This window comes from Mytilus galloprovincialis, chromosome 13 (assembly GCF_965363235.1).
Source record: "Mytilus galloprovincialis chromosome 13, xbMytGall1.hap1.1, whole genome shotgun sequence".
Taxonomy (NCBI): Eukaryota; Metazoa; Mollusca; class Bivalvia; order Mytilida; family Mytilidae; genus Mytilus; species Mytilus galloprovincialis.
The window spans coordinates 60,352,780-60,378,439 of record NC_134850.1 but is presented as its reverse complement, the minus strand read 5'-3'; the positions used below and the strand labels follow the sequence as shown (position 1 = coordinate 60,378,439).

General features: G+C 32.0%; 1 protein-coding gene across 1 annotated transcript in view; it reads right to left on the bottom strand.

Annotated features, from left to right (window-relative positions):
- Nucleotides 1-2,233: 2,233 nt before the first annotated feature.
- The window catches only part of LOC143057292 (uncharacterized), a 100,952-nt gene continuing 77,525 nt past the window's right edge, over nt 2,234-25,660 (bottom strand). Inside the window, exon 12 of the mRNA XM_076230581.1 lies at nt 2,234-2,679. Coding sequence (XP_076086696.1) covers nt 2,484-2,679 — 196 coding nt within the window. The 3' untranslated portion in view covers nt 2,234-2,483. The remainder of the gene's footprint in view (nt 2,680-25,660) is intronic.

Here is a 25,660-nt window from a genome sequence, read left to right as displayed (position 1 = left end):
TATATATCCCATAAAATATATCTGAATATATAGCTGGTGTCTATAGATCGTGACAGCAGACAGTCGCTAAATATTCGAATTAAGTACAAATAAGTCAAACTAATAGTTACAAACGGATGTATGGTGCATCGTGATCCGAACATCGATCTGGTTCTTAGTTGACTAGCACTTTTTTCGTGGACAGTACACGCGGGTTCCAGTTCAATGTTAGCCTGTATCTAGGCCAAATTAAAAGATGCCGATCTACTTTTCAGACAAACAAGGTTCATTAGTCGACAGTTATAGCAGCAGTAAATCGGTTTATGTGACAAACCTTGTAGACAATGAGCACATATAAATGCAAATCAAGGTCATCATTATTATACATGATTTCTGTACTTGTTATTATCCCCTCGAGTCAAATATAGAAGTTATTTCATTATTAAATATAATGGCTTAATTTGTTCAATTAAAAGGTTGATCACATGACAAAACCTACATACATCATCAAAGTGATTGGAACCTGGTTCGTTTAAAGACAGTTATCTTTTACAACCAGGAAATAATCGTCTATTGTTTGGTCAATCATTTCATAATGGCGACCATCAAACTTTCAGCTTAGTCTTTAGTTTTCTATGTTGTGTCTTATGTACTATTAATTGTCTGTTTGTCTTTTTTATTTTTTGGTCATGGCGTTGTCAGTTTATTTTCAATTTATTAGTTCGACTGTCCCTCTTTCACACATATAGAAAGAGAAGTCTTTGTGTACCAATGTACATTTTCTTGACCTTCGAGATAAAATAATCTTCACGAATATCTAAAATTCATGTGGCTACCTACATCCTAACACAGTACATGTATATTCACAAATTGGTTGACCAACACGATATATATATGTCTGTGTCTCTTCTACAAATATGTAACTAACGATATGGTTTCGCTGTCTTTTATGTTGAGAAGCCAGAAAAGATTTGTTTTATTTTATGTTTAATTTACCGAGTGCACCGTCAAATTTCGACTGATTATAACTGATTCACGTGCATAAAAAGAACCGCATTCAGGACCTATCGACCAACACATCAAATCATTCAGGCCCTATCGACCGACACACCAAATCATTCAGGCCCTATCGACCGACACACCCAATCATTCAGGTCCTATCGACCGACACACCAAATCATTCAGGCCCTATCGACCGACACACCCAATCATTCAGGCCCTATCGACCGACAAATCCAATTAACCAGGCGCTATCGACCGACACACCCAATCAAGCTTCTTTTCTGGAATATGCAACTCTCTCTGATTAATTTTTTACCATAAGTTTGTGATATAAATTGAGTTATGAGATTTGCATATCAATAAACATCGGTTACTTCTCAACCCTTAATACTAGATAAGGCAGACTAACTTGGCAATGAAGCTGGACACTTTATTCTTTATACTTTTTGTTAACTAGTCATTAATTTGAATTCTAAATAAAGTATACCTGATGTAGAAACAGTTTAAACACTTTCAAAGTGACTTTGTAGTGTCTTTTGATTTGACTGGGTCAAGAAAGAAACATTTATAACTTAAATATGAGGAAAGCGTGCTAGACTACCACAACGTCACCGAATGTGTTCTTTCAATTATGATAAGATTTATTGAGTGTTTTCTCTACGCCACCTCATCATCTTTCAATAAAATGATACAATGTTTTAATTTTACTTTGTATTTTTTTTCCTATGCAGTGTTATGATAAATGTTATCTGTTTTTTTTCGTAGCTTTCGTGAACTTCAGCATTCTTTGGCTTATGATTTTTTCTTAATGTTTCAAAGAATTTGCTCGAAACAATATTCACTTTGTCAAATCACCAAAAGGTTGAATGCATTCCAATGACACAGCAAAACTAAAGGAATCTAGAGGTTGACACATGGTCTCCATGCTCTCCAACAATAGACCATTGTCACTTAGTTGAGTTAAGCTTAAATAGCCTCATCATTAAAACAAACCGTTATTTTTTTACAGAAGGTGTAACTACAGGAACTGCTAACGTTTCCGCAGCACTTGTGTCCACATCCGGGTTTTGTCCTAGTGTTCGATTCCAATCCTAATTTTTCAGGGTATTATTAAATGGGCTCGGTTATTTCTACATACATTATATGAAACATTTGGCTAAAACTAGATATATATATAATTCAGTGAGTTTTAACCATTTGTATTGGTAATAAGAAATAAAAAATAACACTAAATAAAAGACGATATACTGAATAGATTGCGTAGATTTATATTTTTCTTCATAATCTTGTCATCGTTGATTCAAACAAATTTATATAAATAAATAATCGTTGCATAGTTCCATTTGCATTATTGGTAAAACGCAAATCTTAGTTAGATTTGGGCATTCTAACAAACCTTGCAGAAACTGCTTGATTTTTCCTTGAAAGACAATTTTAATACGTTTAAACAAACTGTTGGTTTACAACAATTTAGAATGTCTATCGTCTGCCTATCCCAATAGTTATATAATATTGCAATAACTGAGCCAACCCTGAGAGGAATCACGTGACTGACTTGGGTGATCATGGCGTCCATCTTCTTCCGCTTCCGAATCAGAAGTTTCCACGTCTGATTCTACGTCCGAATCTTGATAATGTCTCTGAGCTAACTTTGGTACATAACGAGTGGACACTAAGTTTTCTTCGTCTATATCTCTCCTGAAAAAAAAAATGTAAGAAAAATCATTTGGGACGTGTTCAGCAAAGAACCCAGAGATTGATCCCGCTACTGCCGCATGATGGATGACTGTCCGCATAGCACTCTTGTTTTATGTCATAATGTACTACTCCACTGGAATCGGTGGTATTCCTGTGTGTGTATATATGCATATACAAAAGTTAACTAAGAAATACAGGAAATATTTTAGTAAACGGTAATTAGACATCAACCCAACGATAGACATAACTAAAAACATCCTGAGACCAACATACGTTATCAAATAGTCTTTTTTAAAACAAAAAATAGTTGATAGCTTGTTAATTTTCATACAGTAGCAAAAAGTATACGATGGGGTAACAAACGGCCAGATTCTGATGGTGCAATGTTTTTTGTTAATACGCCATAGAAAAAATGCCTTATCTGTTTAAAACACAATCATATATCACCATAGATGTAGGTTTATACATCTATCGTATAAGCTTTATGTAATTAGGAAGACCCATGGTTCCTTCTATATTTAGATTAGTCATCTACCCATGGTCACTGTGGTAGCCTTGGAAAGATAAGAGAACCACACAGTACGTAAAATAATAATGTCTGACAGAAATAGAAAAGTAGGACAACTTGTAATCAATCAGCCCAAACTGATACCAGGAATTCATTGGCTATTCAAGATTAATGACCTCTGTCAGTCGATAAAATCTTTATTGGTTTCGAGGAACATATTGTTCAGAAATATGTGTCAAGGAAAATGGCAAAAAAAAAAAGAGAAAGTAGAAGCAAAACCATTCCTCAGTGAAATCGGAGAAGATAAAATTTATTTATTATCCTCCTACTGATAAGAAATTCCTCTCAGGAATAAACAGAAAGATACAAATGAATTAATTATTAAGAAAAAGGAAGGTTAATAAAACTAGGTATTATTTAGTTTTAACTTAAAAGATTTATTTTTATGGATATAAGTAACTTTGATGTAACCTTGATTTTTATTGACGAGCTTTAAGAGCTAAGAGTTTTTTTTTATACAGAGGACTTGTGATCACATCTCCTTCAGAGAGAGGAGACAGTGTTCTTTGTCATCCGCAGTTGGTTTATTAGTCAACCTTTACCAGCTCCTGAGACATTTACTATCTGTAGTTTTGCTCTAATGAAAGGAGATGTTGATTAAACACCAATGAGACAGCAATCCGCCGACGACACCCATAGCGTAGACAATTGTCCATACCACTAGTCAAGATCTAACTTAATCACTCCCGCGAAACACCAACATACACAAACACAAATACTAACTGTTAAGGTACGCATTACAATAGGTACAGACATATATAAACTTCAATTTTGTTTTAAATTTCCACTCTGACAAGAGGTAGCACATTTTTTTACTTCTTTAATCTTAAGTTTACATTATTAACTAGAGGCTCTTAAGAGACTGTGTCGCTCACCTTGGTCTATGTGCATATTAAACAAAGGACACAGATGGATTTATGACAAAATTGTGTTTTGGTGATGGTGATGTGTTTGTAGATCTTACTTTACTGAACATTCTTGCTTCTTACAATTATCTCAATTTATAATGAACTTGGCCCATTAGTTACAGAGGAAAATATTTTGTTAAAATTTACAAAAATTTACAAAATTTACAAAATTTATTTACAAATTATTAAAAATTGACTATAAAGGGCAATAACTCCTTAAAGGGTCAACTGACCTTTTTGGTCATGTTGACTTATTTGTGGATCTTACTTTGCTGAACATTATTGCTGTTTACAGTTTATCTCTATCTATAATAATATTCAAGATAGTAACCAAAAACAGCAAAATTTCCTTAAAAATTTCCAATTCAGGGGCAGCAACCCAACAACCGGTTGTCCGATTCATCTGAAAATTTCAGGGCAGATAGATCTTGACCTGATAAACAATTTTACCTTGTCAGATAATCTCAGATTTGCTCTAAATGTTTTGCTTCCAGAGTTATAAGCCAAAATCTACATTTTACCCCCATGTTCTGTTTTTAGTCATGGTGACCATCTTGGTTGGTTGGCAGGGTCACGCCACACATTTTTTTAAACTAGATACCCCAATGATGATTGTGGCCAAGTAGTTTCAGAGGAGAAGATTTTTGTTAAAGATTACAAAAATTTACGAAAAATTGGTAAAAATTACTATAAAGGGCAATAACTCCTTAAGGGGTGAACTGACCATTTTGGTTATGTTGACTTATTTGTAGATCTTACTTTGCTGAACATTATTGCTGATTACAGCTTATCGCTATCTATATAATATTCAAGATAATAGCCAAAAAAAACGTATAATTTCCTTAAACTTGCCAATTCAGGGGCAGCAACCCAACAGCCGGTTGTCCGATTCATCTGAAAATTTCAGGGCAGATAGATCTTGACCTGATAAACAATTTTACCTCAGTTAGATTTGTTCTTCAGAGTTGTAAGCCAAAATCTACATTTTACCCCTATGTTCTATTTTTAGCCATGGCGGCCATCTTGGTTGATTGGCCGGGTCACGCCACACATTTTTAAAACTATATACCACAATGATGATTGTGGCCAAGTTTGGTTTAATTTGGCCCAGTAGTTTCAGAGGAGAAGATTTTTGTAAAAGCTAACGACGGATCGGACGACGATGACGACGACGGACGACGGACGCCAAGTGATGAGAAAAGCTCACTTGGCCCTTCGGGCCAGGTGAGCTAAAAAGACATATAATAATATGAACTATATCATAGACAAGTACGTGTATTGTAAACATTTTTTTTTTCACTGATACTTATTTTGCATTTAGCTCCTTCCAATTGATCTCGCGACGATTAATTTCAGTCCGGTTTCCAAATGTTCTTGGTGTTGTTTTTTTTTTAAATATTAGCGACGATTATTTCATTTCGCGATATTTTCTTACTCGCGAAATTCCAGCCCGGGATTCTGGAGCTTTGAACAGGATACATGTACCTGGCTACCGAAAATCGCCAGTGAAACTGACAACTCGCTCGCAAAATAACTTGTCAAACTAAGTAAAGTAAAACCATAGATACATGACGTATTATATAATATCTCTAATGAAAAATAGTAAGCAACTATAGATTTTATTTTGGACTATCACTATGATGATGGAAGTTTTTAACGACATTGATTTGGGAAAAAAAGGGGGCTATCACTAATACCCTTTTTGCATTATTTATAACTGACTTATTACGTAACCCTTATCGCAGTCCATTGATCTGTAAATTTCCCTTTTTGTCTGTTATTTATACATGCCATGTATACAGATCTCTGTAAAGAACTTTTTACGGAGAGTATGATATAACAGTATGCATTTGGCTTTTATAATGTACTTTTTTGTCAAATAACTGTAGCTCTTCAACTGTTTCGTTTCTTATACATCATTTGCTTTCAAATATTCGGCTTTTAGCATTCCTGAGTGAAGGTAAAATAAAAAAGCGCTTTAGACGCAAGCAATTAATAACGTCTTGTTTTCATTTTTTTTTATGACGGAGTCCACTTCCTGGTCAGGTTATACCTACACACTTAGACCAACCAATAAGAAAATGTTTAATTAAGACTCCAAGAACATTAATGTTCTAACTCTGTCATTTAATCCTATCATCACGATTATCACATGTGGATGAATTTACATCACATCTCAGTGGCAAATATTAACATTATAAATTCTTTTCTTGATCTTAATTCTTTTTTGTTAAATATTCATCTGTTCGACTTTGTAATTATTTAAAACATTTTCCCGTGTTATTATCATGCGGACATCTGTCCTTATATATATCAAGGATTTGTATAGTATCCTTGTATATATAAACAGGCATTCATTAACATTCTTTTCAAAACGATAATCTGTTGGGTACCATAATTCATTTGTTTGATTTAAAATTTCTCAATTAACAGTGTATTCATTGTAGGTGTATACGAATCAATGGGGAAAAGATAAGCAATAAGTGTACACCAATTGGTAGGAAAAAGTATGGGCAATAAGTGTACACCAATTAGTAGCAAAATGTATGGGCAATAAGTGTACACCAATTGGTAGGAAAAAGTATGGGCAATAAGTGTACACCACTTGGCAGGACAAATATGAGCAATAAGTGTACACCAATTGGCAGGACAAGTATGAGCAATAAGTGTACATCAATTGACAGGACAAGTATGAGCAATAAGTGTACACCAATTGGCAGGACAAGTATGAGCAACAACTGTACACCAATTGGCAGGACAAGTATGAGCAATAAGTGTACACCAATCGACAGGACAAATAGGAGCAATAAGTGTACACCAATTAACAGTACAAGTATGATCAATAAGTGTACACCAATTGGCAGGACAGTATGATCAATAAGTGTACATCAATTGGCAGGACAAGTATGAGCAATAAGCATACACCAATTGGCAGGACAAGTATGAGCAATAAGTGTACACCAATTGGTAGGTCAAGTATGAGCAATAAGTGTACACCAATTGGCAGGACAAGTATGAGCAATAAGTGTACACCAATTGGCAGGACAAGTATGAGCAATAAGTGTACACCCATTGAAAGGACAAGTATAAGCAATAAGTGTACACCAATTGGCAGGGAAAGTATGAGCAATACGTGTACACCAATTGGCAGGACAAGTGTACACCAATTGGCAGGACAAGTATGAGCAATAAGTGTACACCAATTGACAGGACAAGTATGAGCAATAAGTGTACACCCATTGAAAGGACAAGTATAAGCAATAAGTGTACACCAATTGGCAGGGAAAGTATGAGCAATACGTGTACACCAATTGGCAGGACAAGTGTACACCAATTGGCAGGACAAGTATGAGCAATAAGTGTACACCAATTGACAGGACATGTATGAGCAATAAGCATACACCAATTGGCAGGAAAAGTATGAGCAATAAGTGAACACCAATTGGCAGGACAAGTATGAGCAATAAGTGTACACCAATTGGCAGGACAAGTATGAGCAATAAGTGTACACCAATTGGCAGGGAAAGTATGAGCAATAAGTGAACACTAATTGATAGGAAAAGCACACTAAATAAATTCTACATAATTACTTAAATTAAATAATTAGAATTTAGATTTTTGTTTAGAATGCCCTTACAATACATTTATTGGAACACTAATAAAATTTTGCAAAAATCAAAATAGCATGTATGAGCTTAACAATGACATATACAAGTTAATCACATGTTTGGAAGTAGGCTAAAATGCTATAAAAAATTTTGATTGAAGATTGAAAATAAATGTCAAAGTTGCTTTACTTGTTACTGGGTTAGATGTCAGCATGATTTGTACAGATATGAAAATACATCTTGACACCTAACTATTTCCTGCTGATCAATGATGTACAATGTTATTTATCATGTCTTTATTATATGTATATTTATTCTTGTTCGTCACAGCATACATGTATTAGTTCATCAATATATATTTACAGCATCATCCAGGCAATTAAACAAATCCAACCATGGTTTGACCATGGCTCTATAATCATTTGGTCAACCATTGGTGCATTTTGACAGGGGTAATGTCACATACCCAAAGTTGGATGTTACTAGAAAACACAAGCTGAATAAATGTTTGTACATCTTCTGAATTCTAGAGCTTTTATAGTACAAGCAGTTCCTCAACTGCGATTAACATATGCAGGGTTACATCTCACTAAGGATTTTTGAAGTCCAGGGACTAATCTTTGCTAATAGCAATCCTCTATGTCCTTTATTATATTCTACAGTGATATCCATTTACAGCCCCCAAAAATGTTAGTCCTGATTATAAACAATTTTCCTTTTGGAAGATAGCCAGAAAATATGAATATTTATTATTGGAATTCCAATTTTGGTTTAAATCATTCAAGATGATATTTAGTTATTTTGAGAGAGTATTTGTTTAACATGTTACAGAAGCAGAGAAGCACATTTTACACTAATATATAAGGAGTCTGGATGTTCTTCAATTATATATTTTCTATTTTTTTCAAGCCTTTTTTCTCTATTCTGATAATAATAAATTTTGCCCTATGATGTTCTAACAGGGTCATCAAACATATGTTTATATAGATACCCTAATGATATTTGTGGCATTTTTTACCTGTTTTTTCAAAGTAGATTTTTGCAAAAGTTTAATAATGGACAGAGAGGAAGAAATAAGATAATAGGTAAAAATAATGAGTTCAAAGATCAGTAAATTTCAAGGAATACTTTTTAAAGATCTTTCAAAATGGAATAAACAATATTTATTGGTTAACAATGTGATAAAACGAAATATTGGACTTAAGATATCAATGATACAGTAGCATATAAAACCCACAAATTTCATAAAAAAAAAAAAAATCTGGATTATCATCTTGTAATTAAGGAATGACTGTAATATTTTTTCTGTCTATGAAGAAATAACATAAAAAATGTGGTGCACACTGAATAACGCGCGTAGCGGGTTATTTAACAGTGTGCACCACATTTTTTTATGTTATTTCCAATAGACAGAAAAAATATTACAGTCATTTCTTATAATTTAATTCGAAATTTCATTTTAAACCGTGGAAAACCATGAAAAAACGTTGATGACGTCACGGTCACATGACCAAATTATGTCTATGGGCTGATAACAAAATAACGTCAGCCAATCAGAAGACGCGTTACATTCAAAATTAAATTATTCACTCTGATTAATAGACAATTCCTTTCAATAGATCACTGTAATGTGTATTCTAAAAAGGGTGAACTTAATTATCATTTTCAACACATATTTAAGGACTGACCTTTCTAACAAGAATAAACTTTTATCATCTACAAGAAATATTTTAGGACTGTTACCCACTTTTATTATCTGCAACAAATGTTAAGGTACTAATAACCTTATAAGAAAAGGTTAAGTTACATGCTACAAATAATAAAGGTATGTATTTACTGATTCAGTTCTAAGGTATTAAAAATAAATCTAATATAATATTTGTATATAGAAACTAACTGCGTCACTAGTACTGCCTTGCATAAAATAATTATAAACTGAAGGTTAAATATGTAACCTTTATTAACTTGTACTGCAACAGGTGGCTTTATATGTCGGTTATTTTAATTCATGTTCTTTTTTAAAAATATCAAGAATTAAATAAATCTGAACTGGTTGAGAATGATACATGTACAGAAACAAAACTTTGGTCATGAGTTTTATATTCTCATGTTAATAATATAAAAATAAAGAGATATAGACAATAGACAATATTTTATTCGCACAAACACATCTATACTATTAAACGAGAAGACCTCATTTTGGGTGTCGCTTCTCTTCTTTCCACAATGAATTAATCAACACTCCTCTGTGTCCTATAGGTACAGTGCAAAGTCGCATTTGTCATCCATTCATATGATTATTCAGATTGAGTTATTTTGGGAGAAAAACGAGAAAAAAGGCATCCGGATATTGTCCCGTCATTGGACAAAATTTTAAGTCAGATTATACTTCCGGTTTCCGTTTTTCTGTATACATTGAACATACATATACTACGAATAAAGTGTATTTTCAGAATTCTATCTGCTATCATTTCCAAGTTTCTATCCACGGCGGTCACAGAGTTTATTAAATAAATAGAGAGGGTCTTATACTATATCAATGACCACCATGGATCGATTAGAAAAATTAGAATTGAAAGTAAATACACTTATTTATATAGTAATGGATGTTCATAATATACAGATAAGCGCTAAAATTATTCATGTGAACTTTTGATACCTTTTCTGAAATTCTCCAGTCATTGAATCTTTTACAAAATTCAATGATTACCAAAAAAAAAAAGAAGATGTGGTATGATTGCCATGTTGACAACTCTCCACAAGAGACCAACATGTTCATAATATACAGATAAGCGCTAAAATTATTCATGAGAACTTTTGATACCTTTTCTGAAATTCTCCAGTCATTAAATCTTTTACAAAATTCATTGATTACAAAAAAAAGAAGGTGTGGTATAATTGCAATGTTGACAACTCTCCACAAGAGACCAACATGACACAGAAATTAACAACTATAGGTCACCATACGGCCTTCAACAATGAGCAAAGCCCATACCGCATACTCAGCTTTAAAAGGCCCCGAAATGACAATATTAAACAATTCAAACGAGAAAACTAGCGGCCTTATTTATGTACAAAAAAATGAACGAAAAACAAATATGTAACACATAAACAAACGACAACCAATGAATTACAGGCTCCTTACTTGAATGTATATAACATACTGCAGAGGCGGATTTAGGGGGGGGGGGGGCGGGTCCCCCTTTTTGGGAAAAAATTTGGTTGCTTATATAAGGGAATCACTGAAGCGTGACTGGAGCGGGCCCCCTCATAGGTCAGTCAGTGGGCCCCACTTATGAAAATTTCTGGATCTGCCACTGATACTAAATGTATGTTCATATTGAAATTGATAGAAAACCAAAAATTGGGAATTTTGAAAATAAAGGAGGAGGGATAAAAAAAAAACATTTTCCTGTCCTCCATAACCTATGACTTATGATACTTTTGCTGAAATTCTCCAGCCATTCAATATTTTACAAAATTCTTCCAACAACACTTTACAAACTTTAAACAACGCTCTGAATGCCCGCGATTTCGCGGGTGTGTTCTAGTTTACATTAAATGGTTATGGCATACAAAATTAAGGCAATAAACTGACAATAGTTAAATTGATTATAATTATATTAGAGTGACAGTGGTATTCACAGCGAAGAAGAAAAAGGCTATAAATATCAACAGTTAACACATTGTTAACATATGTGGCATGAGTTCCATTGACACAACTATGGAGGGCTTATACAATGGTCCAGTGTGGAAATTAGCCACTACTAAGTACTAACAAATATAAACAAAGGGTGATAACTATTATTATCTCCCCTTGACCACTGATTCTTTCCTCATGCATTTGAATTATTATTATTTTATGTTTCTTTAATCACTCTGTAATGTTTATGTCATGTTGTAATTAATGTTATGCTCTTAATGGGCCCTTTAATTTGGAAAATAAAAAAAAATATTTAAGGAATGACTGTAATATTTTTTCTGTCTATGAAGAAATAACATAAAAAATTTGGTGCACACTGAATAATGCGCGAAGCAGGTTATTTAACAGTGTGCACCACATTTTTTATGTTATTTCGAATAGACAGAAAAAATATTACAGTCATTTCTTATAATTTAATTCTAAATTCCATTTTAAACCGTAGAATACCATAAAAAAACGTTGATGACATCACAGTCACATGACTTAATTATGTCTATGGGCTGATAACAAAATCACGTCAGCCAATCAGAAGACGCGTTACTTCCAAAATTAAATTATTGTAATATCTATTGTAAATAACTCATCTCAATATATTGATTTAGAAATGATACACAATGAATCCATGAAAATTCCTATCCAACAAAAAATAATGAATCCACAGTATGCTAATTATATATCGCTCATTTCAATTAGGAAAAAAAAAGTTTGTTAGAAAACAAATTGTAGGCAGAGATTAAAATCTATATAGGATTGTTTAAATGATCTAATTCAAAATTAACAAATAATAATTTTGATAGTTCGTTGTTCTACAAATTAACAAATTTTAATTGACCTTTACCTTTCCTACCACTAGCCAGAGGATTGTTAATATGGAGGGACCATATTTGGTTCCATCAAATAATATACTGTTATTATTAATTAGAATACATTCATACTAAAGGATAGGTAAATTGCTACCTGTAACTGTGAAACCAGTGTATATCAATGTCAGTAGAGGAGTGACTTAACTGTGAAACCTGTATATTAATGTCAGTAGAGGAGTGACTTAACTGTGAAACCTGTATATTAATGTCAGTAGAGCAGTGACCTAACTGTGAAACCTGTATATTAATGTCAGTAGAGCAGTGACCTTTAAGGTCCTATAATTGAGGTCAGAAAAAAGTGACCTTTGAGTTCCTAATTGAGGTCATTAGAACAAGCCATATTTTAATGTCAAATTTAACTACAGACAGATGATTAAGTTTATTATTTGGCTGAAGTATAAATTTACCAGTGGACTTGAAGCTTTAATGGCTAAATAATTTTTCTAAATGTAACCAGAAGAAAACTGTGCACTGCCTCTTAAAAAATTCCCACTGATCTTTTGTAGTAAATTGTGTGTGCTCTTTCCAAAATATTATAGTTAGTTTATAGTGCATTTCTTTCAGACAATAAATGTGAATTAAAAGAATACCTCATGATCTATCTCAAAAGATTTTTTTGGTATAGTTTACCAACTATGATTTTTGTATGCCCTACAGCCTCTGAAGATAGTTACAGATCTCCTGAACTAAACTGAGTGAAACACTTCCACTGAAAATTATGTTTCCTGATCTTAAAAATAAAGTGTGCAATAAAATGAGTGCACACTGTAACTGGAAATAGTTTCCAGGTCCTCAATTAGGTCAATAAAGTGAAATTCTATTATCACTTTTTCAATTCTAATAATTCCAAAAAGAAATCTTCAATTATCAAAGTGATTTAAGGTAAGCATTGTAGCAATATGTTAAATGATATAATATGTATAAATGTGTATTCATTCTTATAAAATCTGTTTTAAAATGCTTTACCAGTAACTTTACTAATCCCAAACCTTGTCCAAATATAATTGAAACATATTAGAACAGCTTATACTCTGCTTTGCAGTTAATTAAATTACCTGATTGATTGATTGATTGTTGGTTGCTTAATGTCCAGTGGCAAATATTTCATGCATATTCAGGACGAGAACAAGTTTACAATAAGTACAATAGGTATAGGTCTTGTCATAATAGAGGCCATAAGGAATGATGGTCGGGGAAATTCCGACTGCCACTGGAAAATGAGGGTATATTGGATAGGGACAGAAATTTTGCCTTACAACAGGCCACCTACAGGCCCTCAAAGAGTAGTTGTAAGGGTTCTTAACGTGCAAAGAGCTTGGCACTCTCTTTACACGAGACATCGGATTTAATGTCCCCATTCTGACCAGACGTGACTGCGAACTTAATACATCCCATACAGCCAAACGGACGCCCCACTTCGGCAAGCGTTTTACTGCCGGTCGGGAGAAGACCAAGTGACCATATTTCTATTCCCCAGTCACCCTTGGGGGATTAAATTACCTGATTGAGTCCCTTAAACAATTATTATGTTATAATTTTAATAATTTTAATAGGTACTTGTTAAACTTACTCTGGCTGAATGCACCATAATAGCATTATTTTCTATATCAGTGCTCAAACCAGCTTTGGTTTAAAATAACTTTTGCATGATTATATAACATAATGCAAGTACACAGGCACTCAGTATAAACAATATTATTTGTCCTTGCACATTGAATTAGTTTATGGTAATACAGATAACATAATGATTCAATAACAAACAAGGTCTGCAAATATCCAGGTGAATAAAACAGGACACTTTAAAACTAGATGTGTTGAAACGACATGAATGGCCCTGTCTCAAAAAGTTCAAACATCTACAATTCCAACAACACATGTGGACACTGTCAACACATATTTGTTCCGCCTAACAGAATTTTCAACAGAAACTTTGTTATAAACATTGTCATATTTATATCTGTTCCTGTTGGAACAAATATTCTATACCATTTATTCCGTTAGGAACATATACTGTAATATTAATTCCTGTGGAAATAACATTTCAGAATATTTTTTCATTTTGGAAATTATATTAGGAAGGAACCTGTATTCCGCGACAACACAGATGGTTTAGTGTCACATATCAACAAGAGTGCACACACTGAAATGTCTCGCCTTCTATACTAATCATTGATATTATGTTGATAGTCCTAAGTATAAAGCTAAGCTTTAATACAACTGTCACATAAACTTAACATTAACCAAGATAACTAAACAAAGACCAATGAACCTTGAAAATGAGGTCAAGGTCAGATGAACCATGCCAGGCAGACATGTACGTAACAGCTAACAAAGCTTCTATACAACATATATAGTTGACCTATTACTTATAGTTTAAGAAAAATAGACCAAAACACAAAAACTTAACACTGTGCAATGAACCGTGAAAATGAGGTCACGGTCAAATAAAATCTGCGTGACTGACTAAAAGATCATAAAATATTTCCATACACCAAATATAGATGACCTATGGCATATAGTATTAGATAAAAAGACCAAAACTCAAAAACTTAACTTTGACCACTGAACCATGAAAATGAGGTCAAGGTCACATGACATCACCCCGCTAGATAGGTACACCTTACAATCATTCCATACAACAAATATAGTAGACCTATTGCATATAGTATGAGAAAAACAGACCAAAACACAAAAATTTAACTATAACCACTGAACCATGAAAATGAGGTCAAGGTCAGATGACACCTGCCAATTGGACATGTACACCTTACAGTCCTTCCATACACCGAATATACTAGCCCTATTGCTTGTAGTATCTGAGATATAAAGTTGACCACCAAAACTTAACCTTGTTCACTGATCCATGAAATGAGGTCGAGGTCAAGTGAAAACTGTCTGACAGACATGAGGACCTTTCAAGGTACGCACATATCAAATATAGTTATCCTATTACTTATAATAAGAGAGAATTCAACATTACAAAAAATCTCAACTTTTTTTTCAAGTGGTCACTGAACCATGAAAATGAGGTCAAGGACATTGGACATGTGACTGACGGAAACTTCGTAACATGAGGCATCTATATACAAAGTATGAAGCATCCAGGTCTTCCACCTTCTAAAATATAAAGCTTTTAAGAAGTTAGCTAACACCGCCGCCGCCGGATCACTATCCCTATGTCGAGCTTTCTGCAACAAAAGTTGCAGGCTCGACAAAAATCAGCTCAAAATCTGAAGTCATACATATAAAAAAAAGTCCATATAACTGAGATTTTCAACAATTTTCAAAGTGGTAAACCCTTAATTTCAGCAAAAAAATGGAGTGGAATTAAACTTTAACTTGATCTGTAACTCATCATGGTTAACTGACATACCAATATCTAAAGGCCTTTAGAAAAAAAGTCTGTATAACTGTGGTTTTCAACAATTTTTCAAAGCCTGATAAATTAAGATGGAAGTTTGATGTTTTTTACTTGTATTTTCTACTAAAAAATATTATAAACTAACAAAAAATAATAGTTAGTTGTACAATTTGTTACAATGTATGATCAGACAAACAAAAAAATATGGAAAATTCTATGTAGGGGGTTGAACTTCAATAGACATTGTTCCTATTTTGGAATCAGCCATATGTGACCCTACATTTTTCAAACCATTTAACAATAGACTGTTGCGTCAGACATTTTTCTAATTATAATTAGAAATATTCATCGGAAAGTATGTGATCAGGATCAGGCGTATGACACCAATCAACAGATCATTAACACATTTATATACTGATAGTTTGCTGTCCTTTCATACTGATTATATAGGTCAAACGTATGAGGCCATAAATCTTTCCATCACAACCATATATGGTTATCTCTTATTATGTACATGTAAAGGTATAATTTAAGAATGGATATTCCAAACTGTGAAAGCTTGTTAAAATGTCAGTGGAGTAGCACTGCTAAGCTGTGAATATCAATTTAGTTAAATGTTACATGTACTGGCCCTAGTGAGAAGTTAATTCATCATTACAGCTTAATAAAGTTTTTTATGGCCCCGAAATGAAGTTGTAGGTGCCATATAATTTTACCCTTATCCGAAATTCCGTAATTCCGATATTCCCTAATTCCGATATTCCAAAATTCCGTAATTGCGTCATTCTGTCATTCTGCAACAAACCATTATACGGAGTTTTTTTTCTAAACGCCTTCAGATATTGAGCTGATATTTGGTATGTGAGTTAACCATGATGAGTTACAGATCAAGTTTAAGTTTCATTCTGCTCCACTAATTTTTGCCGAAATTACAGACTTTGGACTTTGAGAAATTGTTGAAAATCACAGTTATACAGACTTTTTTCTAAACGCCTTCAGACATTGGGCTGATTTTTGATATGTGAGTTGACCATGATGAGTTACAGATCAAGTATAAGTTTTGTTCCGCTTTGCTAATTTTTGCTGAAATTACAGGCTTTGGACTTTAATAAATTATTGAAAATCATGGTTATACGTTTTTTTTCCCTATAACCCCTTCAGATTTTGAGCTGATTTTTGATATGTGAGAATATACCCATCATGTTTGTGTCCACATGTGTTATTGAAATTGTAGATTTTTCAACTTTTTGGGACAGGGCCATTCGTGTCGCTTTGACACATCTAGTTTTAATATAACATCTGTGTGGAAGATCTACATTAGATGTCAAGGTCATTAAATAGACAAGGTTGTCAAACACCTCCCTAGTAGTTAAATCTCCATCTGTCTAAGATCCATAGTTATGATACCAGGTCATCAAATAGACAAGGTCATCAAATACCTCCATCTCAATAGCAGTTGAATATTCATCTGTCTGATATTCTCATGAGATGTCAAGGTCATTAAATAGTCAAGGACCTTAAACACCATCTCAATAGCAGATGAAAATCCAAAGTCAAGGTCAAGGTTGTCAAACCCCCTTCATAGCAGTTCAATGTTAAATATCCATCCTTGAGAGATCTTTATATTATGATGAGTCATGAAGGTCATTTTATAAGTTTTTATATTTTTTTTAGTAAAGAAAATATGTTTTGATTGAGTCAAAACATGGTTTTTCATCAGTATGACAAGATGGATTTATATTTGGACCCCAGTGTCACATATTAAATGGTTAGGGAGCTACCAGTTGATTTTTATGGGGAGGGGACTAGGTTGAAAAAAATTGTCATACACTTTTTTAGTTGTAATCTCTATCCTCCTTTTTTATCTTCATTCTATTCAGACCTGCAATTATTTTTGCAACATGTCTCATCCTGCATTTTTATTTTAATCAAAACTGTCCTGCCTTTTTTAATTTTTTTTTATCCTAGCCTCCCTTGGGGATATGATTAATCTGTAATCTGAGCGTGGTAAAGTTAACATGGTAAGAGTTCAGTCATGTCATCCTACCTGGACAACTTGTGACTTCAGCAGTCTGTGCTTAAATAACTCTTATTCCAAAATCAGAAAAAAAAACATTTTCAAATACCCTGAATTCTAAAAGAGTTATGAATAAATTAAACAGAAACATGTAATCTATAATATCTGCCATGGCAATACCAAATTCTCAAAATACGAAGCACCTCCCTGCACTCTATGTATAATTAGGACATAACATAGGCAATTACCTTACACTTTTAACAGTGCCTTAATCTAGATAACACATAGCTAAGATGTGCATAACTACTTAACCTCTGTATCATAGTCTGCACAGTTCAAATGCACTTTTGCCTTATAAATACTATACAGTTGATTAATTAACAATTTTTGCAACTTGGGAGTTGTTTTTGAAATAAGAAATAAAAAAAAAGAATGTAAAAGTTTTGGGGACAGAAGAAATTAAAAAAAAAACTTCTTTAAATTTACCAGGGAATTATTTTTGGTATCTTTTGAACAATATAAAACTTAGATTAGTCAGTCTCCAAGTCAAATGTCCATTTCACTGAACTGCAGTATACATTAATGAAGCCCTATTTTGGGTGAAGGATTTTCTTGCTGTGTTGAAGACCCATTGGTCAGGCATTGTCCAGGGCTGTTTTCTAGTCAGGATGTTACTGCATGCAGTCTTTAAGGCATTTCCCAGTTTCCTTTCTCAGTTCTAAATTTTTTGATTATCTGCTCAATTAAATTTATTACAGCTTTTTAAATATATTCTGTTAGATAGGGGACTCAATTTAATGAGGATCATTTTAATCATTATATAGATTATTAAGATGTATCTGAAAGAAACTTTGTATATAATTCACCTGGTTAAATAAGCTGTGTTTTATATATAGTAACATATCTCCTTATATTATATTCTTTTAATGTTTTGCAGAACATGGAGAAAATAGAACTTGACATTCAGTATCGATAAGATTTTGATGTAAGAGTATGAATTTCATTGTTGTTGGGTTGTTTGTCAATAGCTTTTCAAGTTAGATGATTTTCAAACAGATCAAAGCATGAAAAAATGAGAATTAAAGGTGAATTTTCATAAAACACAAGAAAAGTCACACTAAGGGGGTTTAATTGCAATTTTTTTTATTTTTGTTCTTTTTATGGTATTTAGTTATTCCATTGACAACCATACCACAACATCAAATTGCGTTTTATATTGTGTTCCAACATAAATGCACTGTGACCTGTTTGCTATGATGTACTGTTACATGTCCTTTAAATCGTACATTCAACTTCCTTACAAACAAATTCTAGGACTAATAATCAACCAATGAAATTCCTTGACAGAATATGTCCAGACGTGACAAGTATATTACATACAGAAATCCCCTGCATCCTATTCTAATTATTGCAGACATTCTTTTATACTGTTTCTTGCTGCGTAAGGTGCAAATTTCAATAATGTCTTCCAATTCAATTAATTTTTTGTCTCTATTTTTTGTCCATCTCGAGACTAACGTCTTTAATTTTGTCGTTTTTAGAACAAACCAATGTAATCTCATCTTCATTTCAAGATAAATTATTGTCAAATATATATCATCAGCATTTTTATTGAGTTTAATAGAATTTGATTACGTAATTGAACAGACTGCAATGTAAGCAATTGAGCTATATCTGGTATATTTTCTATTATAAGAATCTTTAAAAAAGATAAACTATATGAATTTTATAAAGGGCAATTACGAAAATTTCATCAGATCACAACCATGAAATGACTGCACCATTAATTTCAACCATTTTGTATTAAAGAAGCTGAAATACCTTTATATATATATATAATTTATAGATTAAACTTTACTAATTAAAGAAATAAGACTTTTTGTGTATAGGATGACATTTGTGCGGTTTATGTACATAAAATTTTAAAATAATATTGGAATTATAATATTTGTCATCTCTATAAAAACTAATTGTAATTAAATTAACAAACATGTTAGTTTTTTTTGTATCACTAATTTTCAATAAAAACAATATTTTTTTTCATGATCGTTCATTTTGAAACCATGTTTTTAATAGAAATTTCAAACAATTTCTCTTCAAAAGTCCAATTAAAAGCTCCCAGTTAAAAGATCAAAAAGAAGGTTGGACCATCTTAACTTCCACCAATAAAAATTGACAGCCAAGAAAATAAAAATGATAGTACTGAAAGTGACATTTAAGGTGGTACCTGATACTACAGGGAGATAACTCTGTAAAATCAGCTAAATGTTTTAATTACGTTGTGTTTTTAAGGAAATATTAAGCTTCTCAATGATCAAAATAAGTGTTTGTCAAACTGCTTTATAACCAGTGTAATTTTTCTGATAAAACGGTTGGTTCAAATTTAAAAAAAAAATTTTTTTGTCAAAGAGTCAAAGTGAATAAATACTTTGTCCAACTATTAAAAGATACATGGTCAGTCCCTATCATGGAAAGCTATTATATGCAATATAATAATATGAAGGGTAAAATTTGAAAACAAAGTTTAATTGATGCAACAATTAGGACCAAAACTGCTCTGATGGCTGACAGCCTACTAAAATTTCCTATGGCTGTTGGATGTCAGATTGAACAAGTCTTAAAAAGGCCAATAGAACAATCTAAGGAATGAATGCCAAAAATACAAGTCACTTCTTGTGCTATTTTTTAAGAAGGGATTAATAAAAACTGACAGAGGTTACAGACGATATCATTAATTCAAACATTATCCTTTGGGATGTTTACAGGAGAAAAATGAACTAACATGGCCATTGAACTGAGTTAGCATGTACTGCCCTAAAAGTACTTAAATTATAAAATGATTGAAAAAAAAACCCATTGATTTGGTTTATGTGATACATATTTTATTTCCCACCAAACATAGAAATATTGATCGAGTATAAAGTGTACTCTTATAGTGGTGATTCTCTGAGACAGATAATCTGACAGGAAACAGCAATTCTGCAAACACTTATTAGTTCCAGTGTACTTTATAGAGATGTACTTCTCAAGAAATATGACCAAGTTATTGGAAGAATATTGATATTAGTTTAAAATAATTTAGGTCCCTCAATTCAACTTTTATTAGGTTTAAAAAGATGTGGTCATTAGACAACTCTCCATCCAAGTCAAAATTTATAAAGGTAAACCATTACGGTATATATATTTGAACATGACTTTTTAAAAGGGAATCAATATACATGTCTGGAAATGTATGGATTTCAACAGATTCATATGTTGGTAATTTTTTTTATCAATTTTAAGCAGAAATTATAGAACTTGTTTGCTTCATAATTTTCAAATTTTGAAGGTGTCAAATCACAAAAATACTGAAAGCTAAGATCAAATTAAGGTTTAAGGTATTTTCTGTTAACTCAACCGTCGGTTACGACATATCTATATAAATAGGGTGCAACACTAATCCACCATTCTGCCTCTGATGAAGGTCCTTTTTGGACCAAAACGGGTCAGGCTATGACACATCACCAGGCGTTGTTTATTATGTGTATTGGTAAATATACTATATTTTTATGCTTTTACATTTTTCTCACTGATACACATAGTTAATATGGCTTCTACTAACGAAAGCTCCATTTGGAGTTAATGTGTTTAGAGACTACTTATGTCAGTACACCTTTCCTATATTGCCTATTTTCTTTAAGCAGGAATTATAAAACTTGTTTTTTTTCATAATTTTTTAATAAGGAAATGGTAGGACAATTTGCCTTTTCTTTTTCTTATTATATATTTTTTGTGAAACAAATGTGGATGAGGTTCACAATCATAGATCTAAAATACTAAGTTTCATACATATTTCAAGTTATTGTGTCTAATTGACAAGATAAATTACTACTTTTTGAAACAACAAACAGAAAATAGCTGTATACAAACTTAGCAATAGTACTACAAACAAAAAATAGCTATCACAAACTTACCAATAGTACTACAAACAGAAAAAAGCTATCACAAACTTAGCAATAGTTCTACAAACAGAAAATAGCTATTACAAACTTAGCAATGGTACTACAAACAGAAAATAGCTATTTCAAACTTATGGCACTAGTACTACAAACAGAACATAGCTATTACAAACTTATAAATAGTACTACAAACAGAAAATAAATATCACAAACTTAGCACTAGTACTACAAACAGAACATAGCTATCACAAACTTATAAATAGTACTACAAACAGAAAATAATTATCACAAACTTAGCAATAGTACTACAAACAGAAAATAGCTATCACAAACTTAGCAATAGTACTAGAAACAGAAAATAGCTATCACAAACTTAGCAATAGTACTAGAAACAGAAAACAGCTATCACAAACTTAGCAATAGTTCTACATACAGTAAATAGCTATTACAAACTTAGCAATAGTACTACAAACAGATAATAGCTATTACAAACTAGCAATAGTACTACAAACAGTAAATAGCTATCACAAACTTAGCACTAGTACTACCAACAGAAAATAGCTATCACAAACTTAGCAATAGCACTACAAACAGTAAATAGCTATTACAAACTTAGCAATAGTACTACAAACAGTAAATAGCTATCACAAACTTAGCACTAGTACTACAAACAGTAAATAGTTATCACAAACTTAGCAATAAATAGTACTACAATCAGAAAAAAGCTATCACAAACTTAGCAATAGTACTACAAATAGAAAATAGCTATCACAAACTTAGCAATAGTACTACAAACAGAAAATAGATAACTGAGAATTGAAGGCAACATAACAGCTATCTCAAACTGAGAAAGATTGCAACATACAGAATAACAACTATCACAAACTGAAAAATGAAGGCAACATACAGAATCATAGCTATCACAAACTGAAAATGATTGTAACATACAGAATAACAGCTATCACAAACTGTGAAATGATTGCAACATACATAATAACAGCTATCACAAACTGAGAAATGATTGCAACATACAGAATAACAGCTATCACAAACTGAGAAATGATTGCAACATACATAATAACAGCTATCACAAACTGAGAAATGATTGCAACATACAGAATAACAGCTAGCACAAATTGAGAAATGGTTGCAACATACAGAATAACAGCTACAACTAACTGAGAAATGATTGCAACATACAAAATAACAGCTATCACAAACTGAGAAATGGTTGCAACATACATAATAACAGCTATCTCAAACTGAGAATTGAAGGCAACATACATAAAAACAGCTATCATTAACTGAGAAATGATTGCAACATACAGAATGACAGCTATCACTAACTAAGAAATGATTGCAACACACAGAATAACAGCTATCACTAACTGAGAAATGGTTGCAACATACAGAATAACAGCTATCACAAACTGAGAAATGATTGCAACATAGAGAATAACAGCTATCACTAACTAAGAAATGATTGCAACATACAGAATAACACACTGAGAAATGGTTGTAAGATTAATGACTGTTACAATACAGAAATATACAGAAAACTCCTATCACAAATTTAGAAACAGAAAACATGACTATTCTATGTTGCCCTAAACCAAGGAAACGACTCCAATCCTATAATGAAATAAATCCAACTGTCTTATAAAGAGATGAAATAATGTAGAGATTGAAAAGACAGAGTAATTAACATTTGTTTTATTTCATACAATTTAGTTTAGTGGTGGCCATTTGTATACCTGACTTTTGTCTCAAGTTTCAAATTTTGCTCAAGGTAAATTCTCTATCCATTTTAATTTCTTTTAACTGCAATACTGGAAACACCCATTACTATAAATTGACAAACAAATACCCTTGAAATCATTGACTCCAAGGTCTGAAGGTGGTAAATTTGCAATTAAACCCTTGAAATCATTGACTCCAAGGTCTGAAGGTGGTAAATTTGCAATTAAGAGCAAGGCAATGTGATATTTTATCCATTTGTTCAAATTCAATGACCTTGAAAAATGTATGCAATTTACAGTGTACTTAAAACATTTTGATGATTAATTGCTAAAAAATTGACATTAATTGTAACATTCAATGCATTTGTACTATTAAATGAAATAAAATCTTTATATAGATATTTATTAAAAGCCGATTTATTGGTGCAATATCCATCAAAGGCTACTGTTCAATGTATCAGCAATCAATGATTGAATTTCACCATTGCCAGAATGCTCTCAATGTTATGTTTTCTTGTACTTATTCAACTCACACTACATTTAACCACACAACAGGATAAATCTGTCTAAAAACAGCATCGACCTTGTTTCAATTGAGCACTTCAGACAAAAGTACATCAAATAAAATAGTTATAGATCACAAGGGTACAGTAACATTTCATGTAGGGCATTAGCCTATGGTTTTGTAACCGAGATAACTGTTCATTTGAAAAAAAAGATATTAAAGATATTAATGAAATTCTGATTAATATCAATCTGTTAATGAACATAATTCAAAGTCGTACAATTCTGCCTTAAAAAACAGTTATTTTCAACAAAACCCTTGCAGTTTCAACAACCCTCAGTAACAACCTCACATACACTTCACTCATCACCATTTCATGACACAGAAATTTTTATCTGCCTCCCAAATATAAAAAAAATAATCTTCATTTTAACAGAAACATATATTATATGACAAGAATGACTTCAAATATTCTTTTTTATTTTACTATAAAACCTGTTTAAAATTGGATTTAAAAAAAAATGTTTTCAAGGATTTTTTTCTATTATGATATCGATCAACATATGGTATATCAATTTAAAATTATTTAAAACTATTGAACTAAATGAACTGTTGATTTATATAAAGATTTTTTTTACAAGATTACCTATATATAAAATTCTAGTGTAATTGGAATAAAATATTTTGTGGTTATTAAATTTGTGCAATAAATAAAATCTTAAAATATCAGCACATTAAAGGTCATATTTCAGACTTTAGAAGACTTTCAGAAGGTTTAATTGCAAATATTTATTGAGTTCAATGTACTTTCTTTTTGTGCCATCTTCAATTTATATAAATTTGTAATAGAAATATTAAATAGGTGTACGTGACCAGGATTAAGTCAGCAGACAACAGAGAGAACTTGCAGCTACAATAGAGCTACCTAAATTTCAATCTCTATTTGACATTGTCAATTTGTATACTTTTATTTTTTTTCAAATTTATTCATCTTTTGTTCATTGCCACATTATACTCTCATAATCAATCAAGCACAGATAAGTTCAGACCATTTGGTCAAATGGGAAATAAAAATGGCTTTTAAATGATAAAGAAAAATATCTTGAAAAATATATCTATTGCAAAATGTAACAATTGACAAAAAATCTATATGATTGATTGACTGTTGTTGAATGCTTCTTTCAGCACTGTAACTTTAATAATAATGCTACTTCATGGCAGTCAGTTTTTCTTGTTTGAGGAAGAACACTTCCAACATTTAGAAAAAAAACCAACCCTTAGTAAATTAAGATTGGAGTCTAGCTCAACTGCAACGTGTGGGATTTGAACCTGTGAGATTTGAATGACACATGTGATCATGAGTAGTTCCACTTCTATTACTTATACCCAGCCACTAATGATCTCTACCTTAATAACAGGTTTAAAATGGTCCTGTAAATTATGAAATTGAAACTTAATATTCAGTATATAACAGTACAAAAAAATTATGCATCTTTTGCTATTAATTATACAATTTTCTCTTTAAATTATTGATGTGGTGAAATATGAATAAAATAGTAAGAAATTTTTTTTTCTAATGTTGGAAATAATGAAAACATGATGAACTCATATTTTTTTTTATAAAATTTCTTTTGGAAATATTGCATCATGCATTAATTACAATTATTTCACCTACATTATATAAATGTTCTACTTATAAATTGAGCAGGCAATGACCTAGTAATGCATCGATCCATCTTATTTAATGTGTGAGAGTCACCTACTGAAAACA